The 14,710-nt window shown below is 41.4% G+C and overlaps 1 protein-coding gene across 2 annotated transcripts in view; it reads right to left on the minus strand.

Moving 5' to 3' along the window:
• Positions 1 to 14,710, minus strand: part of glis1b (GLIS family zinc finger 1b) — a 90,829-nt gene that overhangs the window by 23,777 nt on the left and 52,342 nt on the right. For both annotated transcript variants that reach the window (XM_086089178.1, XM_086089177.1), the window contains one exon: positions 96 to 257. In XM_086089178.1, the coding sequence (XP_085945304.1) occupies positions 96 to 257 (162 nt within the window). The remainder of the gene's footprint in view (positions 1 to 95; positions 258 to 14,710) is intronic.

The following is a 14,710-nucleotide window of genomic DNA, read 5'->3' on the forward strand; positions in this document are numbered from 1 at the left end:
GAGCAAATCGAGCCGCGCAGCTGCGGGCCAAGTATCGATTGGGCCTGGAAAAAAATCAAGAGATCAGACGAGGCGGACACTTGTTGATTTCTGACCGTGTCCAGGTGAGTGCGCTGGTGCTTGGCGCGGTCGCTGGAGTTGCTGAAAGCTTTCTGGCAGCCGGGATGCTGGCACAGGTACGGCTTCTCCCCCGTGTGGCTCCTCAGGTGGATCTTCAAGTTCTCCAGACGCGAAAACGCTTTGTTGCAGCTCTCAAACTGCAGCGGAGACACATTGCAAGCGTTAGGGACGGGATAACGCACGGACGCAGAAATAAACAGAGAAATCGGAGAATTCAGCCACAATTTACAATTGAAATGAGTTTAAATGAAACCGTTCCAAACCCGCCAAGAACCACCACAATTTAGTTAGGTTTTTCACTCATTCACTCGCAGCCATTTTCACTGAAGCAACCCCCTTCGCTCATGGCGCTTTTACTGGATTTTGACAGATTTTGCAAGGGCTACGGAATATTGCGTTCTATTGCTATAAAAACATGGAACCTGCCAATATAAGGATTAGAGTCTCTTCTTTCATCAGGAAAAAATATATATTTTTATTCATATTTATATTTTTTTATATATTTGTATCTGTTTCCATTTTGGAGCAATTAGCATTAGAATATAGCTAAGTTTCATCATTGTTCACAAACTTGTTTAAAACACCGGGGAAACAAGCTTTTTGCAACATGGCCCTGATTGATCTCTTATACTCTGCTGCCACCTGCTAAATAACTACCATTGCTTTAAATGACATCTTCAGGTCAGAGACTGCACCAAAGCCTTCTGTATACTCTAACATAAAAAAAAACATTTAAAAAAACATATACATTTATTTATTTAAAATAGAACGTTTTTATACGTTTTTGGGAGCAAATTAGTTATTAACAATAAATAGCACATAATATAATATAATATAATATAATATAATAACAGTTTTAACATTGTCAATGTATGTTCTTTTAGTACATTTTGTAACTTTTGTTTTCTCTTCTTTGCTTCTGAATGTTGTTAACTGCTGTGTTTGTTTTTGCTTCTCGCCGTTGTCTTTCCTTGTGTAAAGCACATTGAGTTGCCTTGTGTATGAAATGTGCTATACAAATTAACTTGCCTTGCCTTATCCTGTAGCATTTGGTAAAAAAAAAAAAAAAAAGCAAAAAAAAGCACACAAATTTTTTTTGCTGTTTTTTGAGAGATTGAATTTGGGAAAAAAAACAACTTTGTATGATTATTGTACAGTATAATGAGCTGCATATAAAAAGCAAGTTTTTGTAGATGGAGGGTTGGACACCCCATCGTACGCCACCGGTACCACTCTTGATGAAATTGTCTGTAAACGCGAGTGCAAACGTTTTTTTCTTTTTCTTTTTTCTGTGTCTGTGACTGACAGCTGATCAACGCAGGGTGGGCTCGCCTCCAGCTTCCCCCGCGACCCTGAACCGGAGAAGCAAACTGGATGAATCCCGTCCCGCACTTTCCACCAGCTCCCCTGATCACTTGCGCAGCTGCGCAAGTTCAAATATCCAAGCACTGCCGCCTTGGGAAAGGGAGGGCCCGCTCTCGAAACACGGGTGGTACGATTACAAATCTCTTTTCCCGTTGGCCCGTGGACGTCCGCTTGATGAAATGCGCAGTGACTTTGAAGACACGGCATGCGTCTAAGTGGCAGTTAGTGGAAAGTGGAGCGCGCTTAATGGGCTGTAATGCGTAGCATGAGCCCGGCGCTCGCCGCCGTCAATGGCACATGAGACGGACGAGTGACAGTGGCTGTAAACAAGCTCGTATCCGACCCCGCTTGGCCACTCAGCCAATGAAGCCCACAGATTTGTTAACGCATGAAAGATTCAGAGGGGGGGGGGGGGTGGGGTCGGGGGCCGTCTCGCTTATCCGGAAGCTGCACACAAAACCTTCCACAAAGTGCGGCAGTCGTGAGTTCAATGTTACTTATAGACACTTGAAACACATCCCGTTGAGAAATTAAGAGGCGCATTGACATCAGTGTAAGTTGGCTTAAATGGTACAAGGGGCTTGTACTTAACCCTTGACCTTTTAGCTTGAAGGTTGTAGAAAGAGGTGGAAGAGTGAAAGAGGACATGAAGATGGAAAAATGATCAAATTGAATGAACCCGCATCTATTTTGCATTTTTTTTTGGTACAGTTAATAACTGTGGTTTATATCAGGGTGTAATTCCATTGTTGACCACTAGCTAGGAGCAGATTGAGACGGTGTAAATGCGAAAGAATAAGAATGAAACAGGAAGTACTGTATTTTCAGCCACTGATCTGAATATATACGACTGGAAAGCCGATAGGCCAAGACTTTTGAAGCCGCGAGGCCGCCATGTTGCTCCTCCCAAGAAACGTTTCTCAGCATACGATCCTATACATTTGCAGTATCGAAATTGGAGAACATTTGAGACAGTACTTAGCAGAAACGGCACGATTTATGATGTTTTAAATGTGTTAAACATAAACAAGAGGACTTCGGACATTTCACGACTTGCCTTAAATACATATATATATTATATGCTTAACTCTTTGACTGCCAGACGTTTTCAGAAAAGGGATGCCGCCAGTGCCAGCCGATTTAAGCATTTTGACTGATTTTCAAGGTCCACAGAAAATGTTCTGTTTGGACTATGGAAACACACGTACTACCAAATGAAAGATTGGACTTTCATCTTTCATCAGAAAAAAAGAGTTTGTTTCTACCTTATTCCGTTCTTTAGTAATCAACAATAGAAAATGGTTAGTTTGACCCAATTTCGCCTGTGTTGGACCAAAATACGGAGAAATCAAGCTTTTAGTGAAACGATATTATTTCATGCATTCTAGTGAATTTGACACTTCTTTTTGTCCATGAATGATGCCACAAACACCTAAATAGTGCTTTACTTCTATAAAACACTACCACCAAGAATGAAAAAGTGTTTTTTGATAGCAAAATACGTTTATTTACATTCAACAGTGTAACAATTTGACAACAATTTGGCAAACTATTTACAAATGTGTGCAACTGTGGTGCTATTTACAAATATGTGGATGTTTCAACGACAGTTTTTCTTTTTGTAACACTCTCCTGCGTGCAAGGAGACGCAACAGCATTTGCACAAGATTGCCTCTTCGCGTGCGCCACTTTCTTGCCGGCCGTTTTTTTCCGGGGAATAGCAAGTATATACTGCAGTGTGTCATCAAGTCTAATATCAGGATCATGCTACGGTTACGTTACGGTTTCGTTACGTCTCGCTTCCCCGTGTCCTTCAGTTGCTATACCGGGTGGTAGGATATGTTCTGATCCATTTTATCCACTCCATTCATGGTGGCATCGTAGTCCAGAAACAGTGTCTTCTCCGTGATCAGACTGTACCCGCTCCTCCGATGAATATGCATTGGACTCGGGGTACTCTTCATTGTCCGATCGAATGTCCGCTTGTGCAGCTCCGCGTTTTCCGGCCTTAGCAGCGCTAGCCGCGCTAGCCGGTGGGGCTTACTACGTGTTCATAACAGTCACGTTGGCGTAGAGCTCGGAGTCATCTTCATCATCATCATCAATCTGCATTGGTCGATGCCAACTCTCCATCGCCCGATCGAATGTCCGATTGTGTAGAAGTACCCGGCCGGCTATTGTGCGCGTTTTCCGGCCTTAGCAGCGCTAGCCGCGCTAGCCGCGCTTACCGGTGAGGCTTACTACGTGTTCATAACAGTCACGCCAAAGCTTCCAACTTTGGCGTAGAGCTCGTTGTCATCATCATCGTTGACATCAATGCGCTTTTTAGTATTGATTGATGCTTTCCGTCTTTGAAAAAAATGCTCAAGCTGAGCTGCTTGTAACCGGTTGCTTGGTCAAGCCATTGTGGCTTGGATCAGCCATTGTCTCCTCAACACTCTAGCTCCGCCTCACGTCTTCTACTGACGCCCACGGTGGGCGGCCCATCCAACCTTGTGCAAAGAGAGTCATCGCTGCCCTCTAGGGGCCAAAACGAGTCTTTGACTAATCATATCTGCCTGATACTTTCAGCACAGCTGCCCAAGGCTTTCCTGCACCCGTTTTTGAAAAAAAAAAAAAAAAACATAGGGGACGTCTTTTAACGTCCTCGGCGCCCTTCCCTAGGTTTATGCTAAACGTTTTATAACGTTTATGGCAGTCAAAGAGTTAATGATGTTTACAAGAGGGAAATTGTATTTTTTTTTAAATTAAAGAATTATAACTGTAATTCAACAAAAGCTGCATCGGCCAAATCTAATATTGGAGTCGAAGGAAATGAGTGATAAAAGAAAAAGGGCGTCTTCACTTGTTATTCATCTATTTTTTTACTTGGTAAAAAATAGTGATCAAAATGTTTGTATACGGTCTCATATCACACATCTTCACCTATCATGGGTTGGTCTGGGACCCCCCCTGGTGAAATGGAGGTACAAGCTGAAATTGTCCGTTTACTGTACGTTACGTGTCCGCGTGGTTCATTAGCTCAACCCTATCTAAGATCTAAGATCAGGTTGCAGTTAAGGAGAGAGTGACACCATTCGCCCCAAACAGGCCTGGCGCTTCATCGGGTTCATCCCCCGCTTGTCTTCATTCACTCACACAACACGCAGGCTGAACGTTCTATTCACCGACGCTCCATTTAATATCGGCGAAACCCAAACCCGCCATGGCCGAGGCAGTTCGGGTGACCGGGTCCGATCTGCGGCCGCGCTTTCATAATTGTTCCTGCAGTCCTAGTAGCTATGCGGCGTTTGCGTGTTATTTGGAAAATCAAGCAAAAAATGTTCCCTTCTTCTGTGGTTTGCAAGTGAAATTGAGCGTAAAATGCAGAATAAAATATATTGTGTAACGTTGCCGCAAAAAAAAGTAAGCAGAAGGCTGCAAAAACACTGACATTAAATAAACACTAAACATTTCAACGCAGCTTACTTTGCGCTTGCTTTTGGGAGGTATTTTGTTTTTAACATTGTTTTTGTTTTTTTCTATGTCGTGTTGTGTTTTATGCAGCACTTTATTTCAGCTGCAGTTGTTCTTAAAGTGCTCTATAAATCAAACTGAGGTCAAATTTAAATAAACAAAATAAATAATAGCATGAAATTCTAAACATTTAATAGTATTTAAAAAGTTACTCTTGGAATCAAAGGAACTGTTCTTAAGTCTGGTACTATGTTTTTATATAAATGTGAAACCAGCATCCACGCTTCGGACGCTTTCAATGGCCCAAGAGATCCATTGACTTCAATTCATATAAATTTAAAATTATAAAAAAAAAAAGAAAAAAAAAAAAAGACTAGCTCTACAAAAAAAACTTACCACAAGGTAATATTGGAAAAAAAAATTGAATTAGGAAATACAATTACAATTAATTACAAATTGATAAAAAAAAGTAAAACTTAAAAAAGAAGACTAAATAATAAGACAATATATGATGAGAGTTCCTTCCTGAGATAAAGCCCCCCCCCCCCCCACAAAAAAAAAAACCCAACAAATCTAACAATTTTCCCATTCCATTCTATAATTTCTGTGAAAATGTTAAGACTGAGCTAAGGAATTGTTTTTATAACAATACAATTATTCTAATTATTATAATAAAGAATTCAAGAACTATGAAGCTTCAAGTGTTACAGATTCTCCTCAGCGGGTTACAGCAGAGAGACGCAGAAAGGAAGTCAGATTTGACTCTGGCCAATGGGCAGCCAGCGAGCTCAACTTGGAGCTACAGCTATAAATCAATCCAAGAGCAGCAAACGTCCGCAGAAAATATTTTTGAGGAGTTCACACAGTGTTGGAAACATACATGTCAACACTGGCCCGTCACGTCAGATGTTAATGGCGAGCTCGACAAAGGCTGCGAAAGCGGAACGCAAATCTTAGCGCCGAAGAACATCGACACCACTTCGGACAGATCAGCGAGTCACGCTGACGACCGTCGAGTACGAAAACAAACACTGCCCTTATTGCTGTGCCAAACGTGTGTATTTATGTATAGTGGAGGGGGAAAAAAAAAAATAATCACACTTTCAATGCTTTCTTTTGTGCAAAACAAATGCGGGACTAAATTGTAGTTAGTGCTCCGCGGAGGAAAACGTGTTAATTGCTTAAAGCGTATTATTACTTGGGACTAGCACGGATGAGATGGGATGAGGTTTTTCCAGGCTGCTGGGAAGCCGACTGGCAGTGTCGCCTCGAGGCGCGCGCGCCGGCCAAGAAACTTGCCATGAAGAATTATATGCTAGCTACACTGAGGTGTTTTGTTGTGTCTAATTCCAGGGTTACGCCGGAGGTGGTAAATGTAGAAATACAGATTAAAAAAAGCAATAAAAAAAAATAAAAAATCAACTCCAATTTAGGTTGGCTCAACGTATGAAATGAAAGACTGTGAAATGTTTTCCGTTGTTTTTTTGTTGTTGTAGGTTTCTAAAACCAAAAGCTAGCTATAGCACTTGCTTGCCTTTTTGCTATCAAAAGAACGTGTTTCCATAACTTTGCTAACTAGAAATTGACTAATGAACAATTCAGAATTAGCTAACGAGCCAGGAGTCAAAATTCTTCTGTAAATTGTCCGAAAGGAGGCGGAGATGCCAAAGACAAGTGATTAGCGACTTCAAGCTACATACGTCGATGCTAGCTGGTGTTTCGGACTGGGATTCAAATCACACTTTTTGGTCTCAGATCTATTTATATAAAATATTTCATGTAATATATGTACAATATGTGGGGAGTGTGCATGCATAGTGACTAGGGGTGCGAATCTTTGACTGTCTCACGATTCGGCAACAATTTCTACTTCAATTTATAAATGTACAAAGAATCGTCATGATCTACTCCAGTCTGACTCGCTAATGCTAATTAGCGCGCTACTCGCGGCACTTTTATAACTCAAAAGAATGGCTATGCATATGAAACGCTTCAGGAATGTATACAGAGAAGCATCTTAACTTTACTCACCGGCATATGCTCTTCTTACAACTGCAAAAAAAACAGCAACTTTTATTGGAATAACTTGATCGTGACTTTTTCCTTCTACTCTTTAATGTGGCTACAACTTAACGCGTGGAACCACACTGCCCCTAAGTGGCCAATAAAGGCGCACACACAAACAAGGGCAAAACAGTATAAAATGATTGGGGACATTTAAAATGGATTCTGAATCATACTAAATGATACCTCTACCTATGAGTAAGACAGCAGCTGAAAATAGTTAGCTAGCTAATGAGCGTTACATGAAACTGTTATGCAGAATGGTCAACAAAGCCCATCTTGGCAGCGTATCAAGGCCTCTGTCGTTTGGTTGCTGCCATCACGCACGACAACAAACAAAGGGAGCTAGCCAACTTCAGGTCAGGAGACCTCTCCAGCTAGCCAGCTAGCTAGCTAGCTAGCTAAATCATGCAGCTGGTCTGGAGCAAACAGGATTTATTATTTTAGGCACAAAAACAGACCCAGGTTTTACACAATTTTGGCCACAATATAGAGAGGGATTAGTAAGTAAGTAAGTAAGTAAGTAAGTAAGTAAGCCATTAGAAACTATAAAAAGGAAAACTTTTCCAGAGTTAGAAGCGACAGCCACCAACGTAGCGCCCAGTTCAATAGATACGTTTTCAGTTTTCATTTATCGATAAAGGGATTTTGAATTTGGATTTTTAATAGATTAAAGTAGAGAAGCTGATTAATCAGTTCAACCACAATTATAAACCCCTTTAAATAGAAAATAGCAAAACCAAAAAGGGTTGAATATATATATATTTTTTAAAACCCTCAAATAAATTTCATAAATCTAAGAAATGTCTTGAAGATCAGTATGACTGGATTTCTCTCACTTCTTTTCACTTTGTTTGAAAAACTTGCAAGCGCTGCAGTAAAGTAAAAAAAAAATAAAAATAAGTGCCATTGAAAAAGCATTGTAGAAAGTTGCTGACGCATGACATTTCCACTGGACTGACCAGTTGCTGACAATGAAGCAGAAAAGCGCCAAAAAGGATCCAAAACCACACTCGGTGGTGCTAAATGTCACTTTGGAAGAAAGTCCAACTGCAGCGAAGTGACGGACACGCGAGTTTGAAGTTCCATAAACAGTGAAACGTGGTGACATGAGATTAATCTTGCCTTGGATATTATCTGTGAAAACATCTTAAGACGGGCTCTAATCACTCGAATTGCTTCAAAACATGTTTGCTTTTCCTCTCCGGGACCTTCGGCTGAGGTAAAACCGGCAGATAACCGCACGAGCGGAGGCACTCCGTCTCCAATCCGCAGCGCGAGGAGAAAAGGGGGCGTGTCCTTTCAATCGCTCCGTAAACATTGGGGACGACAGCGGGGTCTTGATGTAACTGACGGGCGGGGGGGGGGGGGGGGGACGGACAGGCCGCTGATCGCAGCAGACAGACAAACTGGTGGCGATGGCCTGAGGCCTTCATGGGAAATGACTCGTGACTGGCGGGGAGGAGGCCAAACAGCGTCAAGCGCGGCTAAAAGGGAAGCAGTGTCGAGAGCTGCCGGCTTCATTAGAAACCAGCGCGGGGATGGGAACAGGCCGGCCATTATGGAGCCGTATCGCCCGGGCAAATGTGTCCGCTGACACGCGGGCCACAGGTCGCTGATTAGCGGGCTTTTTTACGAGTGGCGATTAGCGGCGGTGAAAAGGAATCAAACGGTAGGAGGAAGTTGAACACTTGAACATCCCATTGGAAAGTCAAGCCGCAAATGGCAAAAATTAAATGAATTATTGTTGTGTGCGTGTGTGTTTTTTTAAATTATTAAATAATACCGCAATGTACCAGAACTGACGAGACCAAAATTACTAAATCAATTCAAACTTGTTCGACGTTACGCAAATAAATAATTAAATAAATCAGTGACTTACAGATGATTTGAGTTTCGAAAGAAATGCACCAACAGTGCATGTGTACTAAGGTTAGTAGTTAACGTAAATTGTGAAAAAAATAAGTGTTTTTTTTGTTAGTTTTTTATATTTTAAACAGTAATTACTGTCAAGTGTAACTAATAAAAACTAATTATAATGCTAGTGAAAATGTCCATTTTTTATCTTTGGGTTATGGTCGGTATGTCCGTCCGTCCATCCGTCCCGTCATGTGCTGCACTTCCTGTACTTCAAAATCTGTGGACTTCTACACAGTACCTGCATTTGATTTGTGGACGGCTGTTATTAAAAAAAATATTTTTTTTTTTGGGATGAGTTACTTTAAAAAATATATATATATTTTTTTCTTTTGGACAAAATCTTGCACAAAGAAATACACTAAATCTAATATTAAGAAATATATGTTTAATAAAAAAAAAAAGCTAAAATGAAGCATTTTTGAAAAAAATAGAACAAAAAAAATCTAACAAACCAGCTCTGAAAACTATTTTAAACCTAACTAAATGTAAAAACCAAACCTCAAAACGAACTATAACGAAAAAATAATGCTTTTAGCAGCATCCTGTGGCAACCTCGGACATTTCAGACAGAGCACAAAATCACGGCGAGGTAACATTTTCATCTAATAGCTAAGTATCCATGAAATTTTTCAACGAAGTTCACCAAAGTTCAATTAAGCCGTGGTGGCTTTTTGCTCCGGATCATTCAAATTTGGCAGGGTTGTTAACAACACGTCTCCGTGATGTGGCAAATTCACAAGACGTATTCGTTTCACTTCATACGGACTTCAAGTTCACTCACTTTCTTTGATACCCACAACCCCCCCCCCCCCCCCCCCCCTCACCCAAGAATCCACACTGTACGTCCATGACCCGCTGGTAATTGTAGATGAGCGCGTCTGACTAATGACTGTGAGATGCGATTGAACCCGCGCGACTGCTAACTCGCTTGAAATTGCCGATTACTCATGTTCCGAGGCCCCCGTAAACCAAAACGCGTCCTGAGAAATCCCAGCGACCTCAGCAATCAGCTTTCCACTCTGATTGCTTTTTACCCTTCAGGTCCGACCTGCCCTGTTTCCAAGTTGACAGACGCGATGAAGGGCTGAGATTCCAGGTGCCAAAAAAAAACATCGGCCAAATAAAACACGTTATAAAGTGCCAACGCTCAAAAAGCGGGCCTAAGTACGAAAACAGGGCACGGCGCAACGGCTGCGGCTTTATCACAAGGTGTCTTTCTGTGCGAGGGGGAAACCTGCCGACACTTTGCGATCTGTTTGGGAAAGGGGGGAGAGCGGACGGCAGATGGGGAGGCAACATGTGCGTTTAATCTGCCCCCGCTTCCAAATGCCCCGTGGCAACCGCAGCAAAGAGCAGAAAACACGTAAATGGATGAAATTATATCCACATGATTCAATGAGACAGCTAAAAAAGGAGGCAGGTTTCTCATGCGCTTCGTCAGGAGAGCAAATTAAACGCAGCTTGGTTAAAACATTCGCATGACATCGTTTACACATATCATTTCCACCGCCTTTTAGCCACTTTAGCCTGTTGCTAAGATTTGAATCGAAATGATCCGCAAAGACAAATTTACGCATGGAACATTCCAGCCGCTCTGTGAAATTTCAAACGTTACAAATACAAAATACAGGAACGCGCACTTGTTGTGTAAATTATAGTAATGTAATCGCAGCTGATTCCTAAATATCATTTAAAATACTAAATAGCTGCCTCTTACTTGATGACCAGAGGTGGCAAATCCAGGGCCGGAAAGTAAAAACCCTGCCACAGTTTGGCTTTAGCAAAAGATAAAAGGAAAAAAAAGAGAGAAAAGTTTCGCTTAAGCTAGCTAGCTAGCTCCCTAGCAGGTAAACGAGCACCATGGGAGCTAGCTATGGGAGCTAGCTAGCTAGCACCTGAAAGTAAAAACCCTGCTACAATTGCTCCCTAGCTAGCTCCCATTGTGCTCCTTTACAGTACCTGCTAGCTAGCTAGCTAGACTCCTAGCTAGCTCCCAAGGTGCTCGTTTACCTGCGAGGGAGCTAGCTAGCTAGCTTAAGCGAAACTTTTCTCTTTTTTTTTTTTTCTTTTGCTAAACTGTGGCAGGGTTTTTACTTTCCGGACCTGGATTTGCCACCTCTGTTGATGACCAATTTACATTCAAGTTGTATTTGAGTTTGAGTTTATTTGAAAATGAAAATGAAAAAAAAAGGGGAAAAAAACAGTAATAAACACACAAAAACAACAAAAAATGAATAAAAAATAACTGCAAAATTAAATTTTAAATAAATAAATATGAATTATGCTTTATATTGCTACCAGATACCCTTGCAAACCAAAATCAACACCAGACCAGCCTCTAAAACGTCACAAAAGTAGTACAAACTGTAGTTATATTATCTCCTCAATCTCATTTTCACAGAACAAGGAGTCATTCTAATTAGGGCTGCTAGTAACGATTAAATCAGTAATCAATTCATCTGTCAATAATTTGTTTTCAACCAATTGGATTTAAAAAAAAACCGCTTACAGTTCCATCCGTTTTTTCAAAGACAGGACATTTTTTTAAATGATCAATGCACAAATAAAAATAAAAATAATAATTAATGTAAATTATAATACTAATGAATTAAATAATAGAAATTATACTCTGTTGCGTCTCTAACATACACACAAACCTGTTACTAAATCCTTTGTAGCCATATAGATATAGAAGGGGAAAAAAAGTGAGCTACATGATTCGCTGTTCTCATTTGCATATTTTTCAACCACCATTTATGGTTAGGATGGCCGACTCAATTTATATGATGCATTATTAGCCATTTTTCCATACTTTTTTTGGGGGGTCTAGTTTATTACCCGTTTTTCCATTTAAAACAAAAAAAAATCAAAAGTGGTCCATTTGCCATAAAACATGCGCCTAAATTGATCTCCAAATCTCAAATGAGAATACATTAGATTTTATGAATGGCGGCATAGAGCGAAGGAGCGAGCGCGAGGGAGGGAGCGAGCGTGTTCTCCAGATGCGGACAAACAAGAAAGCGAGTGAGAGCCCAGCCGATAAATTGGTGGGAGGAAGCGTTCATGTAAATGACTGGAGAAATTGTTCTTAACAGCCATTTTGCAGCCATGCCTGGATGGTCCGGGGGGGGGGGGGGGGGGGGGGATGCGGATGGCACAACAGGAAGCGCTCCTTATGATAATGAGCCAGGCCAGCTGGATCTCTCTTTTAACCGCAGTTGGCTAAACTATTCTGTACACAGATACTTGGATAAAATCGAGGGGGGGTGTAGACTTAAAAAAAAAAAAAGACATAAATAACCACGATATATAGAAAAATCGACTCAAGTGCGAGAGCGCATTTCCCTGCCGCCGTGCTTCCATTGAGCATTTTCCCTGATGGAACTTCATGGAAGCACTTAACCGGCCGTGATGCCGACGAGGCCTTCCTTCAAATGTCTACCAGCTCCCGCAGCTCCTGCATCACATTAGAGCACTAAAATGTGATTTCCTCCCAAAACCGGCCAGCTCGAGGTTGAGTGAAAAGAGGTCACGCAAAAAAAAAGGAAACGTCTCACGTCTTGGTGACGCCTTCAAACGTACGTCCAAGTCTCGGGCCGTGCAATATTGAATTTTCCCTTCGCCCTGCGCTCGACTTCTCGGCGTTTAAGGTCAACGTTTCTAATGGCGTCCATATGAGGGCTTGTCAGTGAGAGAGTTACGACTGTCGCAGAATTGATATTCTCAAAGGGGACCAATTAAGTTCATTTCCCGCTCAGTGTTTTTATTCGAGGACTTGGATTTATACGCAGACCCCCCCATTTATCTTATATTGGCCCCTTATGGAGGCCCTTAGTTCATCCTGTGGCTGATAGGACAACATTTCACATTTCAGTTACGACCGTCACTCACTTTACAACTCGTCACCGTTAATCAGCGGGTGACCGACAGAAAAAAAAAAAAATATATATATATAATTTTTTTTTTAAAGGTGAGTCGTGCCATAAAACACTCCAAAAACCAAAAGTGACTCGGTTTTAGGCCTATCATTAAAATCGAAATCAATCAATGAGGCTTTTTCACACCCAGCACAACATTTCCATCTATTAACTCAGTTCAAATTAATTTTTGACGTCCATAGTCGTCAATGGCAGTGAATATTTCTACTAGTTTCACCTTTTTTCCACTTTTGTTAACAAGAGAATGAAAACCTACAATTTTTTTATTATACATTTAGAACAGATGTGATCAATTACAATTACAAATTTGTAATTGCCTGATGCCCCTAATTTAAAAAATTTAATAAAAAAATTGTTAAAAAAATTAGGGGTGTCAGGCGATTAAAATTTGTAATTGTAATTAATCACATGACTTCAATAGTTAACTCACGATTAATCACACATTTTATATCTGTTCTAAATGTACAATAAAAAAATTTCCCTAGGTTTTCATACTCTTGCTAACAAAAGTGGAAGAAAAAGTGAAACTAATAGAAATAGTTTCAATGAATTTTTGACGTCTATAGCCGTCAATGGCAGTGAATGAAATAATGCGCAGTTCTCCATTTCCCAGAATACCATCAATCTCGCTGTCCCCTGACAGTCCGTGCAGCCTGACGAAAGCAACCGCATCCACGTTTGACGGCCTGATTAGAGTGCAACACAATGCGTCCGCTGCCACATTAGTGAGCGACCAGTCATTAATTATGCAGCCCTTGGCGAAATCCAAACCTGCCGTGAAAACGACAGACCGGGCGGGGCCCATCCCGCAATTGAAAACGCTAAACACGATGGGACGATCCCGCCGGAGCGACGCCGTTCCTCCCGCTTTTCTCAATCTGTCCCGGCGCGTTCCATTCGCACCTGCGTCCTCATCTTTCTTGCCCTTCTTGCTGCCCAATTCGCTGCACACCCGACGGAGGCGAACGCTATATTTATATTTAACCGATCCACTTTACGACTCTCTTGCGAGCCTCGACAGCCCCTAATCCGATATAATTCAATGTGATGACTGACTTGTGCTTGGTAGTTTTCTTTTTGTTGGATTTTCACCAACATCCTCACCACACCATTCTGCACTCCAGCTCGTTCTTTCCGACATGTCTTTTTTTTTTTTTTTTTTTTTTTTTACACTACAATCGTTTTTGTGATGAAGCGTTTTGTCTTTTTTAATGATGAACATGAACATTTTCTCCTGCTGTTGAAAGGTTGCTCATTTTTCCCGTCCTGCCCAAATATTAATAACGCTGCCACTCAAACACGACATGCCTCATGACAGCGTTTCATTTCGCGGCGGCTGGCGGTGGAGACGGCGGCTTCTTCGGGCATCGCCGCAGCTCTGGAAAGATGCCCCTGCTTTGACATTAAACCCCTGACATTAACCAGCCTCCGAACAAAAAAAGACAAACGGCAAAACCACAGCGTGGATACGCAAACTCCAAAGTACATTTCCAGAAGCTCTTTTTTTTCTCCTTCGTTGTGGAAGTGTTAGGAAAGGATTTGAATACTTGTCATGAACATTTGGTTAGCGCGGCGATTGGAAGTGTGGTATGAATATTATTAATGGTACGAGGGTTCCCTCTAGTGGTACGTGAAAGATTCGTTGAATTATACCAAGAATAATATCTTTCGACATTTATAGGAAAACCCTTCCGGACGTCAGAAGTTATGTGAGATAAGCAGCTGCGGGACCTGGAATGATTCAAAAATTAAGCCCCATGAATTTTGGTAGGCATATCAATCAAAAGTAGACCCGGAAAAACTTCTTTTTTTTTCCATGGCTAATTGTGATTGCTACCAAATTGGAT

The sequence above is a fragment of the Leptonotus elevatus genome, chromosome 11 (genome assembly GCF_054856555.1).
Source record: "Leptonotus elevatus isolate MCC_2025b chromosome 11, RoL_Lele_1.0, whole genome shotgun sequence".
NCBI classification, from domain to species: Eukaryota; Metazoa; Chordata; class Actinopteri; order Syngnathiformes; family Syngnathidae; genus Leptonotus; species Leptonotus elevatus.